Raw genomic sequence first — 21,785 nt, 5'->3', positions numbered from 1 at the left:
TATGGAGTATTTTGGGCTAGCATCGCCCTTAGTCACCTTATGCAGTAGTTATTGAACACTTGCATCTTCAGAATAGTGTTGCTTAACTTCTTCCAGTAGCTCCAATGTAGGCACAAAGACCATAGTAAGTGTGACATATTCATCTTCTTCCTCAACTTTCTTCGAAAGAGCATCATTAGCTCTATTTTTTGCCATTTTTTTTTATATTCAACCAGAAGTCATAACCTAGTAATTTACTCACCCACTTCTGCTGCATGGTAGTCCCTATTTTTTGATTTAAGAGAAATTTCAAACTCTGATGATCAGTTTTCACTATGAGTGTCCTCCTTAGAAGGTAAGGTCTCCACATTTGCACTGTAATGACTAGTGCAAAGAGCTTATTTTCGTAGGTAGACATATTTAGTGCTCTACCCTTTAGGGCTTGACTAAAAAAAGCAATGCGGGTGTTTTTTTTACATAAGGACAGCTTCCATAGCCTTCCCTGAAGCATTACATTCGATCTTAGAGGGCTGAGACTTTGATACCAATTTTGTTTCAAGCTCAGGGGAAGAGGAAATAACATACTCACTTGGAGACTGAGTAACCTCAAGGAGCGAAGAAGACGATTTATTTGTCATTCAATTCTTAGTGATTTCCATTCAGCCAAAATCTGTCCATATAATGGACAACGGCAACAAACTTGTAATAGCCTATTACAGAATATTCTATTTGTCCTCCTCCACGTTCTTACTACAATCATGTAATAAAAACAATGGAAAGGTCCTGACAACTGGACCTGGGCCTCGACCTGTTTACTTACTCGTTAATATTAAGATGGGATGCCCATCCTCGGCTGTAGTAAGAACGTAGTTGCATTGGCCCAAGCCTTGGCTGACCCTCCTCGTCTTCTCCCTTCTGGCTTCGACTCCCAAATTAGCCCGTGACAGTCGCATTTTCAAATAGATAGATAGAGGTATATACTTGAATTTTGGAAGCAAAATAAAAAGAGACTGAGAGAGGCTATACAGAGAGAGAGAGAGAGAGAGAGAGAGAGAGAGAGAGATGTATGTGCTACTGTTCCTACTTCCCGCACTGTTCTTTTGTAATTTGTTTTGTCTTTAATTTTCAAATGTGGAGCAGAGAGGGTCTCAGGGAGCTAAGGTCTTTTTTTTTTCGTTAATAGCCATCTGGCTTTTCCACCTCAGTCGGTCGCCTTTCTAGGTAAGAAATCTCGGTCCGAGTAGCTCTTTCCTTTACAAAATTGGTTTAGTTTGTGGTTGTTTCGGAAAGTGGGAATGACTTTCAAAACCCTAATTGTTAACTTCTCTTTAGTACTGAGGTAATGGGTGATGAAGAGGGAACTGGTACCGGTGATGGAACATACTGCGTTGAGGGCTTGAAGAGTGAATCAGTGAATAATGGGTCTGCAATTGGAAATGGGAATGATAGTGGTCAGTGGAACTCTGGTGGAAGCAAGAGCTTCCGAACTTACAAGAGGCGGAAGCATGTGAGATCAAGTTCAGATGGCAAAGTTCAGCAAGACTGGAGAGTTTGTGCAGAAGCTGCAAGTCAGTTAACGGAACAGGTTTTTGCTCCTTCACTTTTATATTGCGCATATCTAGTTCAATTGCAAGATGTGTTTGCTAACTTTTTTCTAGCACGTAAAACAGTTTGATCAATTGTTGATAACTCTCGAGTTTCAAGGCTTAAAGTTTGGTGTTGTACCTTGAAATTTCTATCTGAAATATTGTAAGCTGCTTTTATTCGGAGAAAAAATCTACCCAGTGACTGTACGCGAAGCAACTGGTTGTGATGAGGAACCTAAAACTTTTGAAGAAACTATCACTGACACGCACAAATTTTGCTTGCTGCCATAATAGAGAATTGCAGGGACGTTCTAGTCAGCATATCAATCAACACCAGTGACTTATATTGGAAAGCCTTGGGCTGGAAGTGGAAGCACCAAAACTTATAGTCATGTTTTGAGCTTTTATCTCAGTACTCTGAACTAGATGAGTTTTTTCCCTCAAAATTGAGCTTAAGATGGAAAATTGAACTTAAGATGGAATTGAGAAAAATTGCTTCTTTCTATCCCCAGCTCACACAGTAGTTAAATTGGTTGTGATGTGCAATCAAGTCCATGTGATTAGTCGTTGTATTAAGCCATATGCCATCAAAGACATGCCATGTTCACTAATCTCCTAATTTCGAGAAAGGGTGGGTTGCGGAAATGTTTTCACTGGTCAGTTATGGGGCATGCATCTAGTAGGGGTCATCCTGTTCGACGTATCGACGCATACGCTCCCTGACATACGTATCACAATGAATCACTTATGCTGGCCTTTTAGATTTGGCATTATGGTGATATGTTTTTTTTTTTTAAATTAAAAATATATATAATATCAATAGCTGTATTCCAAGTACACCAGATGTATACAAGAGAAAATACCTAGCCAGAAGAAGAAAAAGATACGGGAAACCATGAGCGTTATGTCCATTAAAATGGCATTTTAGCTTTCACGATATGTTATTATTTTTATTAGTAAATAAAAACTATATTGATAATAATAGGCATAGCCCAAGTACACTGGACATATACGATATGGAATTATTAGAGGTCATATTACAAATGGCATTAGAATTTGTGTGCACTGGATAATGACTGGTTTGGAATTTGCATATTGCCTCGTGATTGGATGGAGCCTTGGGCCAAAAATAACCTTTTTAAATGGGGCTGCTAAATCCCAAGTTGAATCTGAACAGAGATCTCTTGTACTGAAGGTAGCTGTGATCACCTCCTTTAGGGCTGGTGGTGGTGATATTTTAGCAAGATGGTACATGAATGTCTGTGCATTTTGGACAAAACACTTCTTTTACATGTTTTTCAAGACTCTTACACGAGAAGATTGAAAATTTCTAAGATAGATCTTTATTGGGTGTTTTTTGAATAAGTGAGGCAATCTTATTCAATGCACCCAAGTACATTGTAAGTATACAATATGCACCCAACTAGGGAAAAGAAGAAAAAGAACAATTCCTTGAAATCCCTAAAACTACGGAAATGGAAGACATTGAGCGCAGCATCCAAACATATGGTGCACTCATTATTGTATACTCAAATAAGTATGCAACTCGGTGCATATATATTTTGAGATTTTAGGTCAATGATGTTATGCATATATACCTAGAAGCACAAATACTGATGGGGAACAAGGGGATGATACAATTTGGATACTGTGAATAGAAATTGGCGAAACATTAGGATATGGTACTGTATGCCTATGGTTTGGTCCTCTTTACCTTTTCTCAAATTATATTTGAAATCTTGCAGACTCTGAAAGAACCTGGTCACACGGTTATAGAAAAGAATTCTGTTGAAGAAGTCCATCTTCCTATGGACGGTTCAGATGACTGTTCACAGAGGCACTGGAGAAATGTTATACTGGAGCACATGTATCGGTCCTCAAGCGTTGATGAAAGTTGTATACGGGGGTGCATTTGGAAGGCACTTGTATCTAATCATGGAACTGATGGTACGATGGTGGTTAAGGTAACCAAAGTTGCAGTGTTTTACTGAAAATAGTCATCATTTGTGTTTATAATCGTTTCTCTTTCATGGTTGTTTTGCAGGAATCTGGCCATTGTGATGAAGACAGGCTCAAAGCTTCACAAACATGGTGTATGCCGAATGGATCCCAGAAAGCAGCTAATGGACATGCAGGTGCTATATCTAGTGGATGTTTAAATGAATCTGATCACAATAACAATACTGAGAAGTGTCAGCGTGCTTTGTTTAATATTTTAATTTCGGACAAGTTCACCTCATTGTGCAAGCTGCTGTTTGAGAATTTCCAAGGCATCAAGGCTGACTTTTTTGACTTTAGTATTATAAACTTGAGGATGAAAGAGGGAGCTTATGAACATTCACCTGTCCTTTTCTCTTCAGATATTCAACAGGTAATCTCGAGATTCTTTTTGGGTTTAGCTCTTATATTTCATACTCTTTTATGTGGTATATATGCTGTCGAAATAATAGTTCAAGGTCTATTCAACTTCACTCTTTTGGTGTTTGCATTTTGTTTCAGTGTATTCATAAATGTTCCTTTCTTTTTGGAAAAGAAATTATGCATTTACAACTTTTGGGTGGATATACCAGCCATTATTCCTGTTGTATGTTTCTATATCCTGAGCATGATGTTTCTGTATCAAATGCCTGGCCTTAGATAGACAAAACAGTAATTTAAAATTATGCCCTTCCTGAGATCTATGAGATTGATAAACAACTGGTTATGCCTTCTTTTAAAATTGATTTTTTTTCAGATATTTTTTTTTCTATCTCGTGGGTTACTTGTGTTGTGGAGTTTGATTAGTGTTATTCATTTTTAGATTGTTGGCCTTACATCTTGGAAAAACTTTTCGTTGTAATAATTTCTAAAAAGTCCTTCATTTTGCAGTCAATGAGTCTGCATAGCAAAACTGCTTGATGTATGTGTTGATTAATACACTTTTTTTTTTTTGTATCGTAGCCCATTCAAAAGTTCTTTGGTCATATTTGACACTTTCTATGCTTCATGGTTCTTATGCTAGGGAAATATGGTATACATTTTTTGTAATCGTGTGGTGATAACGGTTACTTTATCTCATAAAGAATACTTTGGCCATGTTTGGTTTCACAAAACTTTTTAAAATCTTTCAAAAATTTTATCAATCAAACGAAACAGCTTTAAATCTAAAAGAAATTCCAATATCAAATTTTTATCCAATTATTACTCAATCATTATCCAAAAACAAAAATCATTACAGCTTTTACAAATTTCAAAATAAAATACTCTTAAAAATTGTATTAAAACAACTTTTCACAAACTCCAATACAACACTTTTTTTAATCAGTAAAAAGAGATATTATATATATGAATGAAATAAACATAGTCCTTGTACACAGGACGTATACAAAGGAACTCCTAAAAACATTCTAAAAGCGATAAATTAAAGACAAGAATTCCTGAACATTGTCCCCATGTAATACAATAGTGGAAAACCAACACATTAGAGTGTGGAGAAAAAAATTCTTCAACTTAGTATTTGTGTGTTCCTTATCTTCAAAACAATGCGCGTTCATTTCCGTCCAAATACATCACATAATACACAGCGGAATCATCTTCCACACTGCTGCCACTTGTTTGCAACCTTGCAACTTTGACTAACATCCCAACAAATCCACCACCCTCATAGCCATAACCCATGCAATATCAACCCTCAGAAAGATCTCATCCCACAACACTCTTGTTACCTCACAATGTAGTAATAAATGGTCCACAGATTCTCCATTCTTCTTACACAAGTAGCACCAGTCCAATACTATACATCCTCTCTTCCTCAAGTTGTCTGTGGTCAATATCTTCCCAAGAGCTGCACTCCAAACGAAGAAAGCTACTCTAGAGGGCATACGAGACCTCCAAATATTCTTTTAAGGGAACGGAGTAATCTCAAGTTGTGTTGTCAAGATGCTATAATACGCCTTGACTGTACATAACTTATGGTTATTAGACCTCCACTTTAAACTATCTCGCTGTGTCAATGGGATCTCCGTGGAATATAATAAGTTGAAAAATTCTGAAACAATAGATAATTCCCAATCATGGAAATCCCTATTAAAAAGGATATTCCACATATGCGCACCATGAGAGAATATACGCACGTCAACCACTGAAACTTCCCGATCAGCTGCAATATGGTATAAGGCCGGAAAAACCCTTTCCAAAGCCTGGACTCCACACCACACATCCCTCCAAAATTTGATACGACTGCCCTCACCAACTGTAAAGCGAACTTGATTTACAAAACATGGCCACCCCTTCCTTATATACTTTCATAAACCCACCCCATAGCCCCCACATACTTCCTTAGAGCACCAACCACCCCAATCGACACCACGTCTAGCATCAATAGTGTCCCTCCACAATGACCCCCCCTCCAAATGATATCTCTATAGCCATTTTCCCCATAAAGCTTTATTGAAAATTCTCAAATTACAAACACCCAACCCTCCATTCAAAACTGAGGTGCATACAGTCTCCCATCTAACCAAATGGAATTTCTTCTCCTCTCCCATTCCACCCCATAGGAACGCCCTAAAGAGTTTTTCCACCCTGTTCACCACCCCTACAGGCATAGGAAACAAAGATAAAAAATAAATGAGGAGATTAGTAAGAGTACTCTTGATAAGAGTGAGACGGCCTCCCTTCGATAAGTACACCTGTTTCCAGCCAGCCAGCCTTTTCTTTATCTTCTCCACTATCCCATTTCATATAGCTTTATTCTTGAAAGTTGTTCCCAAGGGGAGACCCAAGTATTTCATTGGACAATAGGACACCTTACAATCCAGGAGACTAGCTAACCTGAGAATATTAGAAACCACACCCAGAGGAACCATCTCAGACTTGCCCAGATTCACCTTTAGCCCCGACACTGCCTCAAAGCAAAGTAGCAATGCTCTTAAAGTTTGGATCTGGCTACTCTTTGCTTCACAAAAGCCAATACAACACTTATCTTCAATATATGTAGTTACATATGGGAAAGATCTTATCCATTTCATATTGATGTACAAACATATATATATATACACTACATACAATTGACACTTATACCCTCACACACTTATACTAATTACAAACATGTCCTCTAACACTCTCCCTCAAGCTGGGGCATATATATCATATAAATCTAGCTTGAAACAAATAAGTTTTAATCGACTCCAACACAAAGACTTAGTAAACACATTTGCGAGTTGATCACCAGACTTCACAAAAGGTGTAGCAATGTCACTACTTAGTATCTTATCTCGAATGAAGCGACAATCAATCTCTATATGTTTAGTACTCTCATGAACACAGGATTAGAGGTAATATGCACTGCGGCTTGATTATCACAAAAGAACTGAAGAGGAGTAGGAGCTGGAAACCCAATCTCTTGAAGGAAGTGTTGCAACCATGTCAGCTCACTAATAGTGTGAGTCATTGCCCTATATTCAGCTTCTGCACTAGATCAGACTACTATTGCTTGTTTCTTACTCTTCCATGTAACCAAGTTACCTCCTACAAAGGTACAACATCCAGTAGTAGATCTTCTATTTGAATAGGATCCTGCCCAATCAGCATCTGAAAAGGTTTCAACCCTAAGATGTCTATTTGGTCGATACAGTAATCCAAGGCCAAGTGCTCACTTAAGATAACAAAGAATATGAATTACCGCGTCCCAATGTGAGATCCTAGGCGTTTGTAAAAATTGACTCAGTACACTCACTGCAAAAGAGATGTTTGGTCTAGTGATAGTGAGATAATTCAATTTCCCAACAAGTCTTTGATACCTACCTGGATCTCCAAACAACTCCCATTTCTCTTTCAAGAATTTACGATTTGGGTCCATATGGATGTCAATAAGTCGTGCACCCAGCATGCCAGTTTCTTCCAGAAGATCAAGTACATATTTCCTCTGAGATATGTTGATACCCTCTTTAAATCTATTGACTTCAATTCCAAGGAAATATCTAAGCTTGCCCAAGTCTTTTGTTTGAAACTGATCATGTAGACACTGTTTCAGCTTAGCAATTCCAGTAGAGTCACTCCCAATAATTACAATGTCGTCCACATATACAACTGACAAAATGTGACCTGCATCACTATGTAGGTGAAATACCAAATGATTTGTTTGGCATCTATGGAGACCAAATGCCAATACAACATCAGAAAACTTCCCAAACCATGCTTGAGGAGATTGTTTCAAACCATATAATGCCTTTTTTAACTTGCATACAGTACCTCGATACTCCCTCTGAGCAACAAACCTAGGTGGTTGCTCCATATAAACTTCTTCATGCAAGTCGCCATGCAGAAATGCATTCTTAACATCTAGTTGAAATAAGGGCCAGTCTAAATTAGCAGCAAGAGAGATCAACACTCGAACAGAGGAGATTTTGACAACCGGGGAGAAAGTCTTCTTGTAATCAATGTCATATGTTTAAGTGTAACTCTTAGCAACCAAACGGGCTTTCAGACGTTTCATAGAACCATCAGGATGAAATTTGATTATATATATCCATTTACAGCCAATAGGTTGCTTACCAGGTGGTAGTGGAACAAGATCCCATGTCTCATTATGGTGAAGGGCATCCATTTCATCTTTCATAGCTGTCCTCCATCCCAGATCAGATAAGGTATCCTGAACTTTCTTAGGAATAGAAAGTTTTGAAAGTTGGGAGGTAAAACATGAAAATAAAGGAGATAAAGGATGATATGAGACAAATTGATTAATCGGATGTTGAGTAACACAAGATCGAGTACCTTTGCGGAGAGCAATAGGTGGAGAGTCTGAAATACTAGTTAACTGAGGATCCGAAGATGGAGACATGATTGGTGAAGGCATGGAAGCCAGTAGCTGCGAGTGACGCGAGTAAACCTGTAAAGGATCTGGGGGAGGGGGTGGAGGTGGAGGACCCGCGACAAGAGGGGAAAGTGTAAGATTAGATAATGGTAGAGGATTACACTCAACACTCGAAGCTATGTCAGAGAAATATGATATAGACTCAAAAAAGGTAACATCAGCACTCGTGAAGTAGCGTCTAAGAACATGACTATAACAATGATATCCTTTTTGAGTCCGAGAATAACCAACAAAAAACACTTGGTAGAACGTGGATCAAGCTTATCAAAACCTGGGTCAAGGTTATGAACATAGCAAACACACTTAAAATTTTTGGAAGAAGGGTAAATGGTGGAGATGAAGGAAACAAGATGGAAAAAGGAGAGGAACCATCGAAAACTGATGAAGGCATACAGTTAATAAGGTGACAAGCAGTAAGAACACCATCACTCCAAAATCGTTTAGGAACATGCATGTGCAGTAAAAGTGCTCGGGTTACATTTAATAAATGATGATTTTTACGTTCAGCCACCCCATTCTGTTGGGGTGTATAAGAACATGAAATTTGATGAACAATTCCTTTGCTACTTAAGTAAGTAGCAAAGACACTAGATAGATATTCTTGAGCATTATCAGAATGCAAAATCTGAACCCTTTTGTTAAATTGAGTTTTAATTTCTTTCTAAAACACTTTGAATATGGAAAGAAGTTCAGATCTTGCCTTCATCAGAAACACCCATGTTACACGAGAGTAGTCATTAATAAATGTGACAAAATATTGAAATGTGTTTGATTCAATGTTGATTGGTCCCCATATATCAGAGTGAATCAATTCAAAAGGACTCGAGGCTCGTTTATCAACTCAAGGTATAAACGACACACGATGATGTTTACTAATTTGACATACTTCACAAGGAAAGGGAGACACATTTTCTAGATTCCTAACCTGACGCTTTAAAAGGGAAAGAGAGGGATGACCAAGAAGACGATGACATTCATAAGCAGATGATGTGGATGTAAGGGCTTGAGTGGGTGATTGTTTAACATCAAGATAATACAGGCCATCAACTTCATGCGCCGTACCAATCTTGTTTCCCATCTTGAGATCCTAAAAGACACATGAAGAGGGATAAAATGTTACTAAACATTGAAGACTTTGAGTAATTTTACTGAAGGACAGCAAACTAAAGGGACAACTAGGAGCATATAGAATAGATGACAAGGATATAGAGTCAGTGAGCTTAGTGGATCCAATGCTTGTAACTTTAGCAAGATAACCATTAGCGAGGGTAACACTTTTTGGAGATATTACAGTATCTAACTTAGATAAGACAGAGGACAGACCAGTCAGATGTTTATTAGCTTCTGAATCAATAATCCACGGATCTTGAATGGATGAGGCAAAGACATGTGGATGCTATACTTGAGTGGGTAATAGTAGTTGTGGAGGATGAAGTCCGTGTGTGACCCAAAAGCCACTCATACTCATCCTTTGATATACTAATCGTACCTGAGTTAGAGCTAGTTGGTTGTGATATAGCATCTTGGCAAATGGCCTGATTAGCAGACCCAAATGATCTACCATGTAGATCCCAACAATAGTCCACCGAATGGTTAGTGCGGCCACAATGGGTACACTTACAAGGATCTCGACTTCGAGTGCGATTACCTTTGTCACCACGTTCCCCACGTGCATCTCTACCACCTCGACTTCCATACCCACCAGGAGCAACATAAGAGGTAACCGCATCATATAACTGTGACTCAAATTTAGTTGTCATATCTGAGAAAATCCACACAATATCTAAGAAAAAACACAATTCAACTTGAAAAATCCGAGAAACACGATTTGAAAATGTAGATACTTAGCCCAAGTACCCGAAAAACAACTCGAATACCTCAATTTCGGTCCTGTATCGGTCTATATCGGCCTGAATCGGTCTGTTTCAGATCTGAACCGGCCTGTTTCGGGTCTGTATCAGGCTGAACCGGCCTGTTTCGGGTCTTAACCGGGTTGTTTCGGGTCTGTATTGGCTGTGTTTTGGGTCTGGACCGGTACCAGTTTAAAACTAAGCTGAAAAGCTATCCTAAACGAGGATAAGAATGCCGTATACATGTTACCAAACATGTGTTATTCCTGATAGGAATACACTCTGACTCTAGGTTTTGGCTATTCAAACTCAAGGATTGGATAATTTATACCTGCAACCAAACACTCTGGGCTTAAACCTTTTGCCAGCGACGGAGGCCCTTCCTGGCGGCGGCGACGATGCTAATAACCACAGACAAGGCCGGCGAGTCCACCCCTGGTGCCCAGTACTGGAGAAGATGCCAGATAGTGGCCGGAAACTACTTCAAACACTACTGAGATCTATCCAACGACACCACGCTCTGATACCATGTAGATCATATGGGAAAGATCTTATCCATTTCATATTGATGTACAAACATATATATACACTACATACAATTGACACTTATACCCTCACACACTTATGCTAATTACAAACATTTCCTCTTAACAATATATATATATAACTTATCAAAAAAATATATATATTTATTTACTCAAAATTTTCACTCCTTTTCCAAAACCCAATGTAAAAAATTCTCAAATATTCTTTACAGTTTTCATAACCAATCATAACCTTTATGCTTGAAGTTTTGTTCTATCTTCCTCCTAAATAGGTGTTACCTCTTGTATACACCCTTGTGTACTTGTGCATTGCCAATTCTCACTAATACAATCGTTTACTTATAAAAAAAAAAAAAAAATTGTGAGCTTTGGCCCAAATTAATGGAGAACTGAATTGATGAAGGTTTTGTATCTTTACCTTTGGAAGTCAATTGTCTTTTGACAAGCAATGGAAATTATATTAAAGCATAGGGGGTGCAAGCTGAGTACTTACACAAGAAGCATAGAAAAGGATACGCCCATCTAGCGAGGAGAAGAAAGCTACCAAAATTCCAAAAAATATATTAAATTGGAGATTTGGGAGCCGTTGTGAGCACTCAGCCAAACATAGAGATTGGTGAAAAGGATGGCTTTTAGTTCCGAATTCATCTTCCCATGGTCTTTAGGATTTTGATTGTGAGCTTTGGCCCAAATTAATGGAGAACTGAATTGATGAAGGTTTTGTATCTTTACCTTTGGAAGTCAATTGTCTTTTGACAAGCAATGGAAATTATATTAAAGCATAGAGGGGTGCAAGCTGAGTACTTACACAAGAAGCATAGAAAGGGATATACCCATCTAGCAAGGAGAAGAAAGCTAACAAAATTCCAAAAAATATATTAAACTGGAGATTTGGGAGCCGTTGTGAGCACTCAGCCAAACACAGAGATTGGTGAAAATGATGGCTTTTAGTTCCAAATTCATCTTCCCATGGTCTTTAGGATTTTGGGCGTTGTGTTCTTGCCAAATGCACCACATTTAGCACAAAGGAGCCATCCTCCAAACATCTGAATTTTTGTGACCATCATAAGGACTAGAGGCCAACAAGCCAACAACTCCACCATCCTCTAGGGCATAATCCACTCAACAACTCCACCATAAGCTCCTAGCCATCTCACAATGTAGTAGAAGATGATCAATATTTCCAGTCTTGCTTTCTCATACAACATCATCCCAATACTACAATATGCCTCCTACGCAGATTATAGGACCTCATTCCCTTTCTTTTGAACTTTCGTTACCCTAATTTTTGTCTTGATTTATAAAACCAGATAGTGTTGAAACACTTCTTAGCATGTCAATTATGAAAGCTCCTTAACTATTGGCGGAGAAGTCTGGAAAGGGATGTAAGTTTGATAGATATCTTGATGTTTGCATTAAGTGTTCTTTGGGGAAAATCAGTTGCATATTGGTGGTGAGAGAAAATCCTCTCCGTACACTTTCTTTCTCAAAATTTTTACATGAAATTTGATGGTTTTTTGTTAGCTTCTTTTGGCTAGAAAGAATCATGTCTCATGTGAAAGTTGTAGTTATTGAACAAAAATCTTTTGAGGTAGTTAGGGAGGGTAGATGGTTGTTTCTCACAGAAAAAGGGAGGAAGTTTGTGATAAGTATGAGAATGGAGCTAGCCACAGCAAGGTGGTTTAGCAAAGCCTTGGAGGATGAGAGAAATGCTAGGAGAAAAGGATTTTATGCAAGCCATCGGGAAGGGGACAGAGGTTTCATGGTGCAAAGATGTGCAAATCTTCAGGGAGAGTTCATGGTGATGGAAGAGTATCAAGGGGGTGGACGTCGGAGATGCATTCTAGTCCCAGATGAGAAAGATGGAAGAGGATGGTGGAAGCTGGCGGAGTTGTTAAGGGAGGCTTCTGGTTCAGGAGGGCAGGCACCACCAGCGGCAATGAAGACATTGAAACCTGCTTCATACAAGGAGGCCCTTCAACAATGGAGGCCTGGGAACCAATCCCATCAACTGGACAGGAGGGCTGTTAGTGGGGTTGTCAGTGGTGCCGTGTCCGTAGGTGAGGAAGATGGCAGGAGAGTTGTTGGTCTTCAAAAGGAAATGGTCGTGCGTGTCTTGTCTGACATGCAAAATCAATTGGGGGAGCTGCAAGAAAAGATCTGCTTTTTGAAGAAGTGCGTTGAAGAGCAGGAGTGTCAACTGGGGGCTGCTCTTAGGCCTTCAGCTGTGGACCCACGAGATGGGCCTAAGGCGCAACCCAAGGGCAAGGCCCAGCTTAGGCCTGGCCCTTCAGATGGGCGAAGGCCCAGTAGACTGGAAAACAGACCCAGCGGGTCTGTTTGGAGGAGACGAGGGGCCTCCCTCCCACATGCTGCGGTGGGACCAGTTGTGGACGGCGGGGCTCTTCCTCAGGTGACGGCGAAGGGGTTGCGGCCACCGGCGAAGATAGTGGTAACGGCAACAGTAGCAGAACCGGAGGAGGCAGCTGTATCGGAGGAGATATCGGGTTTAGAGGCTCAGCCCGAAACTCTTGTTTCGGTAACGGGTAGCGAGCCGAATCCTACCCAGAACTGGGCGATGGACACCTCCGAGGATAGTGGAGGTCCGGCGGAGAGGGTATGCAGTGCGACCGACACGATAGACTTTCAGCAAGTCTCGGGAGTGAAGGACAAGCCCGATTTGCTTGACCCGATGCAGTCTCTTGGGTCGGATGTGGGACAGAATCGGGCGATGGTCACTTGTGACCCAAGAGGTGGTCCGACAGAGTCATTCTTGATGCCGACAGAGGTAGAGGAGAATTTCGAAGGCTTGGTGGAGAGTTCAACAAAAGTGGGAGGTTCACAGGGAGGGGAGATAAGCTGCGGGCTGACAAAGGAGAGTCCTGAGCTGTTGCAGAGGGGGGAGAAAGAGCTTGTTGTGTGGGAATATGAGGGTGGGTCAGAGGAGAAGGAGATAGAAGAGGAAGGCACTTTGATTAGGGTTGAACCAGCCGCATCTTCAGCAGATGAACCATCAGAAGATGACCCTATACCGATAAATATGATTTCCCCTACTCTTCCATCTGATTGGGTTTTGAAAAAGGTGGAGGAACTTAAGAGTTGTATGGGGATTTCGTGTGAGGGATACGAGGAACAATTTAAGGCACTGATAATAGCAATGGAGGCAGGTCATCATGGTGTAGAGTCGAAAAGAGAGAGGGAGTTGAAGAGGCTGACTTGGTCCATTAATTATGAGGGGAAAGAGGGGAGTGCAAGCCGTGGAAGAAATAAGGGGAGGGCTGGTTCAGTTGTAAAATGATGCACAAAATTTTGATTTGGAATGTTAGGGGGCTGAACGAGATCAACAAACGCCTCCGTATTAGATCTCTTTTAAGACAATGGAAGATGGATATCGTTTGTCTACAAGAAACTAAACTGAAGCTAATCACCAGGAAAATTATAAGAAGCATATGGAGCTGTCAATATGTAGGATGGTCTTATTTAGCTTCGAAAGGGGCTTCGGGTGGAATTTTGGTCATGTGGGACAAAAGGGTAGTGGAAAACATAGAGGAATTTGTGGGGGAATATTCGGTGGGGTGTAGCTTCAAAAACACAGAGGATGGCTTTAAATGGGCTTTTGGAGGGGTGTATGGTCCCAATTTAGATAGCGAGAGGCGGTTTCTTTGGGATGAACTTGCTGGTCTATGTTCTTGGTGGGATGTACCTTGGTGTTTTGGGGGAGATTTTAACGTGACTAGGTTCCCTAGTGAAAGATCAGGGGAGGGGCACAATCTTGCTATGGTGGAGTTTTCGGATCTAATCTTTGAATTGGGTCTTATGGATTTACCTTTGATGGGAGGTGACTATACTTGGGCTAATAATCAAAGCTGGTCAAGATTGGACAGATTTCTCATATCTCCTTCTTGGGAGATTCATTTTCCAGATTTGTGTCAAAAAAGGCTTCCAAGGTTAAGCTCGGATCACTTTCCGGTTATGTTGGATTGTGGTGGCATTCAAGGGGGTAGAAGGCCTTTTAAGTTTGAGAATATGTGGCTAAAAACAGAGGGGTTTGTGGATTTGATTAGGCAATGGTGGAATTCTTTTCAACTTCAAGGTACTCCTAGCAATGTGTTGGCTGGAAAATTAAAGGCTTTGAAGAAGGAATTGAAGACATGGAATGAGCAAGTATTTGGGGATGTAAATTTGCAAAAGAAGAATTTATTTCAAGAGTTACAAAGTTTGGAGGGAGTAGGAGATGTGCTAAACCGAAAAGAGCAAGTGGTTTCTGAACTAGAAAGGCTGCTACTATTGGAGGAAATTTCTTGGAGACAAAAGTCAAGGGCATTGTGGCTTAGGGAGGGGGACAAGTGTACAAAATTTTTTCACCGAGTTGCGAACTCACATAGGAGGTTTAACACTATAGAGTCCATGAATATTGATGGAATCACTTCTAATGTTCAAGCTGAGATTAAGGATCATGTGGCTGGATATTTTGTAAATTTATTGTCGGAACCTTATGTGTGGAGGCCTACTTTAGATGGACTAACTTTTGAGACCATTGATCAAAGTAGTATGGATTGGCTAGAGAGACCATTTGAAGAGGAAGAGGTTCAGCTGGTAATCAGAAAAATGAACAAGGATAAAGCTCCGGGACCGGATGGATTTACTATGGCCTTTTTTCAGATTTGTTGGGAGGTGGTAAGGGAGGATGTCATGCAGGTTTTTCAGGAATTTTACAGTTTGGGCAGATTTGAAAAGAGCTTGAATGCTACTTTTATTGCACTAATCCCTAAAAAGGCGGGTGCTTTAGAGGTACAAGATTTTAGGCCTATCAGTTTAGTGGGAAGCATCTATAAAATACTTTCCAAAGTTCTTGCTAATAGGATGAGCACAGTTATGGATAAGATTATCTCCACGACTCAAAATGCCTTTGTTAGAGGGAGACAAATCTTGGACTCGGTCCTTATAGCAAATGAGTGTTTGGATAGCAGAATCAAGTCGGGTGAACCAGGTATCTTATGCAAACTAGATATGGAGAAGGCCTATGATCATGTTAACTGGAACTTCTTGCTCTATATGTTGAATAGATGTGGGTTTGGGGAAAGATGGAGGATGTGGATGAAGCATTGCGTGTCAACGGCCCGTTTCTCGGTATTGGTAAATGGTGAACCTGTGGGATTCTTCAATAGCTCGAGGGGACTAAGACAAGGGGATCCATTATCACCCCTTTTATTTGTTCTCATCATGGAGGCTCTAAATAAAATGGTGTCGGCTGCGGTAGATGGGGGATTTTTTTCAGGATTTTCTGTGGGTGATAACAATCATGGGTCCATCATTATTTCACATCTTTTGTTTGCGGATGACACATTGCTGTTTTGTGAGGCAGATGTAGATCATGTTCAAGCTTTGAAGGCTATCTTACTTTGTTTTGAAGCGGTATCAGGGTTGAAGATTAACCTTGCTAAGACGGAGATGGTTGCGGTGGGAGATGTTGGTAACATTAGGGGGTTGGCGAACATTTTGGGATGTGTGGTTTCTTCGTTGCCATTGAGGTATCTCGGTCTCCCGTTGGGGGCTCCTTTTAAGGCTAAAACAATTTGGGAGGAGGTGGTGGAGAAAATAGAGCGTAGGTTGGCTGGGTGGAAAAGATTGTATTTAACCAAAGGCGGGCGTATCACTCTTATCAAGAGTACTCTATCTAATCTTCCCACATACTTTTTGTCTCTTTTTCCTCTCCCCATCAGCATTGCAAATAGAATAGAGAAACTTCATCGGGACTTCTTGTGGGGCGGAATAGGAGACGAGTTTAAATTTCATTTAGTAGGATGGGATAAGGTGTGTACCCCTTTGAGAGATGGAGGATTGGGCGTTCGGAATATGAGGGCTTTTAATAAGGCTCTAATGGGCAAATGGTTGTGGCGTTATAATAAGGAGAGGGAAGCTTTGTGGAAAGGGGTGATAGACATGAAGTATGGAAGTACTCGGGGGGGGTGGTGCTCTAGAGAGGGGAGGGGGGCATATGGTGTGGGGCTATGGAAGTTCATACGGAAAGGTTGGTGCTCCTTTGTTCGTCATACTCAGCTATGTTTGGGGAATGGCAATCGGATTAGCTTTTGGCATGATGTGTGGATGGGAGACACGGCATTGAAGGAGGCTTATCCCCCTATTTTCAGAATTACAAGGGACAAAGAAGCTATGGTGGCTGACTTGAGGGTTATTACTAATGGCATACAAGAATGGAACATTAGCCTTACTCGTGATACTCATGATTGGGAAGTGGCGGAGCTGGTGGAGTTTCTTAACTTGCTGTATACTGCTGATATGGCTGTCACAAATGAAGATGAGATGGTATGGAGACCTTCTAGGAAAGGGATTTTTTCTGTACGCTCCTACTATGAATCTTCTACCATACAACATAGGCAGATTTTTCCTTGGAAGAACATTTGGAGGAGTAAGGCACCTACAAAGGTGGCTTTCTTTGTCTGGACAGCAGCTTTAGGGAAGATTCTGACTATTGACAATCTTAGAAGACGGGGTTTAATTATTACAGATTGGTGTTGTATGTGTCGAAATAGTGGTGAATCAGTGGACCATCTACTCTTACATTGTGAGTTTGCAAGAGAAGTTTGGAATTATTTCTTTTGTAGAATGGGTATTGCATGGGTAATGCCGGGAAGAGTGGTGGAACTACTAGCAAGTTGGAGAGGGATTACTGGGACACCACAGATAGCAGTAATGTGGAAGATGGCTCCTTTATGTATTCTTTGGTGCATTTGGTGTGAAAGAAATGATAGACTTTTTGAGGATCATGAACGTTCCTCAGAAGAATTTAGGATTTTTATGTGGAAGACTCTTTTTATGTGGGCCATTGCTTTAGATTTGCATGGTCTCAGCTTCCATGATTTCCTTGTAACTGTTTTAGTTCCTAATTAGGTGTATTCACATGTATACCTCCAGTGTACCGGGGATATGCCTACTCTTTGATAAATAAAATACCTTATTACTTATCAAAAAAAAAGTCTGGAAAGGGGTAAAAGCCTGCAGTTAGGTTAAAGTTTTTAAGCACGTTTCTTTTTCTGATCTTTTCTCGGATGTTGGGGTGTGTTTGTATCCATGAGAATTGATGGGTAATGAAATCTTATTTTCTGGATGTTGCTGTGTTGCATTGATGCTGCACAACGAAATAGACCCAGTTCACAAGTGTATTCATCTAGAAGCCACCATGCTACATATGCAATGTTTAGTTTCTACAATAAGGACATATGTTTATTCCCAGATGTATTCAGTTTCTTTTTGTGATTGGATATGCCTTAAATTTGAATTAATATTTTTAGGTATGGCGTAAGCTTCAAGAGATTGGAAGTGAGTTTGTTTCTCTTGCAAAGAGCCTTTCAAACATGTCAAGGACTGCCTATCATGAGCAGGTGAGACAGACCAATTTTCAAAGATTGCTAAGCCAATCCAAGTGCCTTGAGTTTTGGTTATATATATTTATTTCCGGTATTATCATTTACACTTCATACATTATTAATGGTTTGATATTATTTTTATCTCAACTCAATTTTTTTACTTTTGTCTCCAAGGTGGGAGGACGAATACACAGCCCATATGAAGATGGTGAACATGAGGTAAGGGAGGTTCTACGTATTATAGTATTACTATGTTCTTTATTCAACAGCATCAGCATTAATATTAACATGCTGCATTTGGTTCTAGATGAATTTGGATTGATGTTTGAGCTACTAATATAGATAAATTAGGCTGCATAGTTCTTTGAAGAAGATAGATTCAGGAAAGCTTCTGGAAACTCCCGATGATGTCATGTTTTGAGCCGCCATTCAAATTGAAAGTCATATGTTCTGTAGAGCTGATTGCAAGCACAAAATATCTCATACTCTGAATTACTTTCCTCCCAAAACTAATAAATAATAATAAAAAGAAGCTGTTTTGCTACTTTTTTCCCCTTTTTTCTTACAAGGTTTCCTGTGCTCTTTGCGCTTAGAACTAAATCCCATACACATGTGGATCCCTGTCCTGTATTCGGTAAGTGGCTACCAAAGAGTTAGCCGCAAGATTTTCAACGGAGGCAGTACTTGAGAGTTTTAACTTTTGTCCTTGAGAGCCACTTTGCCTAAAAGCCATGGTGTTATTCTTCATCTTGGGCAATCGAATAATTTCTTTTTTAACTAAGGTCTCATTTTTTCCCTGCTTTACATTTGAGGTGTGCAATGGTTTTAGTTGTTACTTTATCTGTAAGACTGGATAGCTAATTGTCTCTGGCGTTCCTAGTTTTGCTGGGTATAAGCTAAGGCAGAGTCTCATGTTTTTGTTTTCTTTCTTTGTTCCATACGGTGTAAATCTCTCAATTTTAGTGATAAATTGTGCATATTCTTCTCCTCTTTGACTTATATTCAAATCTCTTCATCTGTACTATATGCATTCTGGATAATACGTATTTTCAACTAGGATTTCACTGCAAAACAGTTTCTTCCCCGGCAATCGGACTCTCAGATTAAACCAGTGCAAACAGAAGATTGTGGTGTGTTCAAATTTTGCACTTGCAGGCAATGCGGAGGCAAGGCAGATGGAAGGGATTATTTATTATGTGATTCGTGTGAGGAGATGTACCATATCTCCTGCATTGAACCTGCCATCAAAGAGATTCCCCCAAAGAGCTGGTACTGTGCCGTTTGCACTGCAAGTAGAATCGCATCACCCCATCAAAATTGTGAAGTGTGCGATAGGCTTATTGCTCCCAAGTCCTTAAGTAATGGAGGTGATGATGAAACTTCTGCCGTAAATGAAGAAACTTCTATTGGCATCGAAGAAAACTCAAATTGTGGTATGGACGATGTGCTTCAACCATCAAAAGGTGGAAAAAACTCTTTACCCTGTAAAATTTGTGGAAATGAGGTAGAAGATGGTGAAAAGTTGAAGGCTTGTGGTCACAGCTTTTGCCCAAATAAATACTATCATGCTAGGTGCCTGACAACTAAGCAATTAAAATCATATGGCCCTCGTTGGTACTGCCCTTCTTGTCTGTGCAGGGTTTGCCTTGCTGATCAAGATGATGATAAGATCATTCTATGTGATGGTTGTGATCATGCATACCACATCTATTGCATAAAACCACTGCGCACATCAATTCCAAGAGGGAAATGGTTCTGCAGAAAATGTAATGCAGGGATCCAGGCAATACGCAGAGCAAAAAGAGCTTACGAGACTATAGAAATTAAACATAGAAAGAAGGGTGTAGTGGGGTCTATGCCAGTTGAAAATCTTGAAAAGAGATGGAATGATAAAGGAGAAGAGGCATCAGAAAAAAGTGGAGGGATGGACATGCTTTTAACTGCAGCAAAGACACTAAAGTTTGAAGAGAATTTGGGTGCTATTGAGATCGGCCTATAGAAAGCATGCCTTTTTGGGAGATGTAAAGTCGATGGTTTTTGGCAAGTATTGATTTTAATTTTACATGTATCTCCCAATGCCTAGAATTTTATTTTCACTACATTTTTAAATTGACTGGTATGTGTAGGTTGTGGAATGTTAGATCTTGCTGACTTTTTGATCCATAAACTGGGGAAAATATGATTCTGAAGGTTGTATATTACTGGTCAGCAGAGCCAGAAACAATATATGTAGCTTGAATCTGCTGAATTGAACAGAAACACGATACCAGTTAGGCCAAAAGTGATTGTTCTGAGAGCTACTGTTTAATTTGTTGCTTTGTACTAGGGGTGTAACCGGTCCGGTCCGGTCCGGTTTTGGATAAAATCTAGGACCGAACCGGTATGTACCGGTTTTATATTTTTCAAAACCGATTACGTACCGGTTACCCTCCTAAACCGGTACTTCCGGTTTTACTGGTTTCCGATCCGGTCCGGTCCGGTTTTCCGGTTTTTTAAAAATATAAATTTCACAATTTGTCATTAAAAATTTGTTTATAAAAAAAAAAAAAAATTTGATTTAAAAAAAACTGTTTTATACTTTTATTAATATATTAGACTATATAATAGTATTAATATTAAACTATTGGTATAGTTATAAGTTATATATTAGTATTAGTTATAAACTTTTAGTGATTTAGTATTAACATTTTATGTAATAATTTATAAATTATAATAAGAAATTATTTCATATATGAATATATATGTTATATATAAAATTTCACATAAAATTTATAATTATACATTATATATAAAACTTATATATATTAATATTTAATATATATAAAATATTTTGTATAAAACTTATATATAAAAATATTATTTTTTATTTTTTTTAATCAACCGGTCCGGTCCGGTTCGGTCCGGTCCAAAAAATTCCGGAACCGGAACCGGACCGGAACCGGCCGGTTTTTACGTTTTAAAAACCGGTTCCGGACCGGACCGGTTCAAAACCGGTAAAACCGGTCCGGTTCGGTCCGGTCCGGTCCGGTTTTCCGGTTTGAGTTTACACCCCTACTTTGTACTTGTGTACATAAATTTGTGGGGTTGGCAGTTCTTGTTTAAATAAAAAGAAGAATCCCAAGAACAGTTCATGATGATTGAAGTAGGGGATATGGTTCTTTTATCATATTTGAATCTGTTGTATTTGAAATCTTCAATATGCCTTTAAAAAATTGTTTGAATAGAATTTTTTAATATTATTTCTCATGTTTTTAAATTTGAAAAAGTTGTATTATTTTCTATATTTTGTTTGAAAGTTTGAAAAAATTGTAATAATTAGATAAAAAAATTAAAAATTTGAAATTGAAAAGTAGTGTTTTATTTTTAAGTTATGGTTGAGATCTAGCTTAGCACATGCCTACTAGCATTGAGTTTTTCCTCATTTAGATCTAGCTTTTCTTGGATCTTGTTAAGAATGACAGGCCCACCGGGATGGACTACATAAAACAAGGAGTTCCAATCACTCGTACCAAAGGTGAGGCACATTTCACGTACAGTTCCTATAATTCCACTCTCAGAGTCGGGGATAATCGATTGCCTGGCCG

The 21,785-nt window shown here is 39.5% G+C and overlaps 1 protein-coding gene across 2 annotated transcripts; it reads left to right on the top strand.

The window, feature by feature from the left end:
* The first annotated feature begins 910 nt into the window (after positions 1-910).
* LOC109019079 (PHD finger protein EHD3-like) lies at positions 911-20,495 on the top strand. Of its 2 annotated transcripts, none has more exons than XM_019001303.2 (7): positions 911-1,200; positions 1,312-1,564; positions 3,311-3,529; positions 3,610-3,936; positions 18,127-18,216; positions 18,376-18,420; positions 19,277-20,495. In XM_019001303.2, the coding sequence occupies exons 2-7, from the start codon at positions 1,322-1,324 to the stop codon at positions 20,198-20,200; spliced, it is 1,848 nt and encodes a 615-aa protein (XP_018856848.1). In that variant the 5' UTR covers positions 911-1,200; positions 1,312-1,321; the 3' UTR covers positions 20,201-20,495. The 2 variants fall into 2 exon arrangements, with proteins under 2 accessions (XP_018856848.1, XP_018856847.1); XM_019001302.2 differs by having other exon boundaries at positions 913-1,200; positions 19,259-20,495.
* Positions 20,496-21,785: the final 1,290 nt, after the last annotated feature.

This window comes from Juglans regia, chromosome 6, assembly GCF_001411555.2.
Source record: "Juglans regia cultivar Chandler chromosome 6, Walnut 2.0, whole genome shotgun sequence".
NCBI lineage: Eukaryota > Viridiplantae > Streptophyta > Magnoliopsida > Fagales > Juglandaceae > Juglans > Juglans regia.
This window is presented reverse-complemented; position numbering and strand designations above follow the sequence as displayed.